The sequence below is a fragment of the Phoca vitulina genome, unplaced genomic scaffold, assembly GCF_004348235.1.
Source record: "Phoca vitulina isolate PV1807 unplaced genomic scaffold, GSC_HSeal_1.0 scaffold1697, whole genome shotgun sequence".
In the NCBI taxonomy this organism is placed as follows: Eukaryota; Metazoa; Chordata; class Mammalia; order Carnivora; family Phocidae; genus Phoca; species Phoca vitulina.
Window position 1 is genome coordinate 2,715 of NW_022591384.1, and position 4,111 is coordinate 6,825.

General features: G+C 43.0%; 1 protein-coding gene across 1 annotated transcript; it reads left to right on the forward strand.

The window, feature by feature from the left end:
* The first annotated feature begins 815 nt into the window (after nt 1–815).
* LOC116629605 (60S ribosomal protein L19-like) lies at nt 816–1,490 on the forward strand. The gene has a single exon (XM_032399853.1). The coding sequence runs from the start codon at nt 824–826 to the stop codon at nt 1,406–1,408; it is 585 nt and encodes a 194-aa protein (XP_032255744.1). The 5' UTR covers nt 816–823; the 3' UTR covers nt 1,409–1,490.
* The last annotated feature ends 2,621 nt before the right edge of the window (nt 1,491–4,111 follow it).

Below are 4,111 nucleotides of genomic sequence, written 5' to 3' on the forward strand. Positions count from 1 at the left end.
CAGCTTATGTCATTAATAACCATAAAACAGCTGTACAAACTACCGAAACTTCAGCCCAAAGAACTGAACTCTTTGTGGTGATAGAAGTCTTTAAGACTTTACATGACCAACCATTTAATCTTTTCACTGATTCTCAATATGTGGCCAGGCTGTTCCCCGTTATAGAAACCACTATTATAGCTCAAAACAAAACTACTATTGCTCCTCGCTTATAGGAACTCCAAGATCTGATCAGAAAGAGAATGCACAAGGTGTATGTGGGCCATATCCGAGGTCACTCCAAATTGCCAGGACCCCTAGCAGAAGGAAATAATATAGCTGATTTGCTCACCAGAGAGGTAATCTTTACAATTAAAGAAGCAACTGCCAATCATGCCCTCCATCATCAAAACGCAGCCTCTTTAAGAAGGCAATTTCACATAACAAGAGAAGCGGCCAGAGAGAGAGTTCGGAAATGCTCTATATGTCCAACCACTCAGCCCTCTCTGCCTATGGGGGTTAATCCCCGAGGCCTTAGACCCAATGATCTCTGGCAGATGGATGTAACACATGTTCCCAGCTTTGGTAAATTGAGCTATGTACATGTTTCTGTGGACACCTTCTCTCATTTAATTATGGCGACAGCTTGCACCGGAGAAGCTTTTAAAGATGTGTCTCAACATTTGATGTTTTGTTTCGCCTATGCAGGAATGCCCAAAGCTATTAAGACAGATAATGCGGCTTGATTGGACGTGCCGGCGGGCGGCAGGGCTTGCTTCCGTGGCCCCGGGTGGGAGAGATGAGGTGGAGGCAGTCCTGAAGCAGCCGGTCCCGGAGCTTGGGTATGCTCAGGCTTCAGAAGAGGCTTGCCTCCAGTGTCCTCCGCTGTGGCAAAAAGAAGGTCTGGTTGGACCCCAACGAGACCAATGAAATCGCCAAGGCCAACTCCCGTCAGCAGATCCGAAAACTGATCAAAGATGGGCTGATCATCCGGAAGCCTGTGACTGTCCATTCCCGGGCTCGGTGCCGTAAAAACACTTTGGCCCGCCGGAAGGGCAGACATATGGGCATTGGTAAGAGAAAAGGTACTGCCAATGCTCGAATGCCTGAGAAGGTAACCTGGATGAGGAGGATGAGAATTCTGCGCCGGCTGCTCAGAAGATACCGAGAGTCTAAGAAGATCGACCGCCACATGTATCACAGCCTGTACCTGAAAGTGAAGGGGAACGTGTTCAAGAACAAGCGGATTCTCATGGAACACATCCACAAGCTGAAGGCCGACAAGGCTCGCAAGAAGCTTCTGGCTGACCAGGCTGAGGCCCGCAGATCTAAGACCAAGGAGGCTCGCAAGCGCCATGAAGAGCGGCTCCAGGCGAAGAAGGAGGAAATCATCAAGACTCTGTCCAAGGAGGAAGAGACGAAGAAATAAAACTCCCTCTCTTTTGTCTGTACATAGTGGCCTCGGCAGTAACACAGATCAGTTACTCAATAAAACCAACCTTTATCTGCTTGAAAAAAAAAAAAAAAAGACAGATAATGCACCTGCATATACTTCATCTGCATTCAAAAAATTCTGTGATTCATTTAAAATCTCCCATAATACGGGGATTCCCTATAACCCGCAGGGACAAGCTATAGTAGAAAGAGCTCACCAGACCTTAAAAACCCAAATCTCCAAACTACAGAGTTCAGAATATAAATATAGCTCTGCGCATCATATACTAAATCATGCACTATTCGTCGTCAATTATCTAAATTGTGACTCTCATGAGATTTCTCCCATTATGAAACATTGGGAAACTGATGACATTAAACCCAAACCACTGGTTATATGGAAAGATCTCTTAACAGGATCTTGGAAAGGCCCTGATATATTACTAACGTGTGGGCAAGGCTATGCTTGTGTCTTTCCACAGGACGCTGACTCACCTATCTGGATTCCTGATAGACTAATCCGACATCATGTCTCGCAGACACCCTCCACTCCCACGTCCGATACGTAGACCTTTACCCCCGATAAATATCCCACTTAGAGAGAGTTCTGCCCGATCTCCAGAAGCCGCTGACCCTCTGATTCCACCTTTACGCCGGCTGCGCCTTGAAGAATCACAAACCAGTCCTACTGCGCCACCTACTCCGACCACACTGCGCAGCAACCCACCAACCTGGGGACAACTGAAACAACTCTCCAATCAAGCAGAGCGTCTCGTGAAAGGACAAGGCGTTAACGTAACCCCTGAGAATATGTTTGTGGCTATGCTTGCGATCATCTCATGCCAGGTGATATGTGTTTCTGCTTCTCAATATTGGGCATATATTCCGGATCCGCCAATCTTGCACCCTACACCTTCGGGATCCTCTTCTATTCGTGTGTTTACTAATAATTCTGATCTTTTGGGGGGAGAATCAAATTCATTTATTTTGCATAAAACAGATGCAAATTTCTCTTTCCACGGGAGACTTGATGATCCTCCTATATGCTTTAGTACCAATACAACAAATTTACCTGATGGCTGCCTTCCCCTCAATTTAGAAGTTTATTAACTGATTCTCCCAATGGGAATCCAAAAACTAGGGATCTTTGGGTACTTAATCTACAGCATATAGGAAGTTATAATTATCAAGATACTGTGGTCCATGATAAACCTCCTGCATCCATTCCTCTATGTGAGGCCTTGCTAGAAGACCTAAGTAATGCTTGGGGCAATATTGATAAATTTAAAGGGTTTCCCTTATGGCATGAATGTATGTTCCAATCTAAAGGATTGCGATTTTCGCCTCGCAACTCTCAGATGTCCATTTATGACTACTCCGTATCTAGCCCAGACCATGACTACAGAAGACATTTAAATAATCAATCGACAAAGTATTATTGGAATGATAATCTAATAAAAAAGCCAGAAAAAATAAACAGATGGTTCTCATTAGGATGGGTTAGTCCTATATTTGTTGCTAAAACTTGGAATAGTACTCAAATATATCCTGAATTATATAGATTATTAGCTGCTACAGGAATGATTTTTGTAAAAAGGCCTAGACGCCCTGACCATATGGAGGTGGTCACGGCATGTGTGGGTCGCCCTCATGCTCTCTTGGTGCAAGGTCATGGCCAATTACAGGTAAACAAGATTAATCATACCTATTATGTATCCTGTTCAAAATGTACATTAACTAATTGCATTGATCCAACTGTTGGACCAACTGTCTTATAGTTGTTCATCAACCTCCTTAAGTAGTGTTACCTGTAAAATTAGAAGAACATTGGTATGATGATCCTGGCATGTATACGATTCAACTTGTAGATAAAGCCTTACGCCACCCTAAGAGATTTATTGCAGCACTTAAATTAGGTATTACTGCTCTTATAGGAATCATAAGCTCTTTTGCTATATCTACAACTGCTTTAGTACAGGAAATACATACTGCACATCATGTGGATAGATTAATCCAGAATATTTCAACTGCACTTTATTTGCAGGAACAAATAGACTAAGAAGTTTGAGGCACGATTAAATGTTCTAGAAGAAACTATATTATATGTAGGAAATCATATTCAAAATCTCAGAACTCGGTTAACCACTAGATGCCATGCACAATATAAATGGATCTGTGTTACTCCCCACCATTATGATTCCTCATCTGTCCCTTGGGACAACGTCAAAAATCACCTACTGGGAATATGGAGCAATGATAATATATCCTTGGACTTAAACTCCTTGCAAGAAAAAATTAAAGACATTAGTTTGGCACACGTGTCCGCAGCCACAGCCTCAGAAGTTGCAGATTCCTTTCTTGCCACTTTGCAGAAATACACCTCCACTACTGCCTGGTTTCCATCCCTCATCAATCTAGGTATATCAGCACTAATTATTATCTCCCTTTTGTTTCTCTTTCCAGTCTTCGTCAAATTACTAAGTAGAGGAATAAAACAAATTCATTTGGAATTGAAGACTTTGTAACTGAAGGCCAAAAATAAAAAAGGGGGAGATGGCGCGAGCCAAGCTACTCATGGTGTTTGACAAGGTCTAAGTATGGGGGACGATCCTGAAAACAGGAGACTCCACAGCTGGCTCCTGCTATTCTCTTTCATTTTGTTTATGGCAATCTTTATAATTGTGGGAATATTTCTGGG

Bases quoted from the DNA above. Each gene is read 5' to 3' on its own strand.
- LOC116629605 (XM_032399853.1), top strand. From the start codon at position 824: ATGCTCAGGCTTCAGAAGAGGCTTGCCTCCAGTGTCCTCCGCTGTGGC.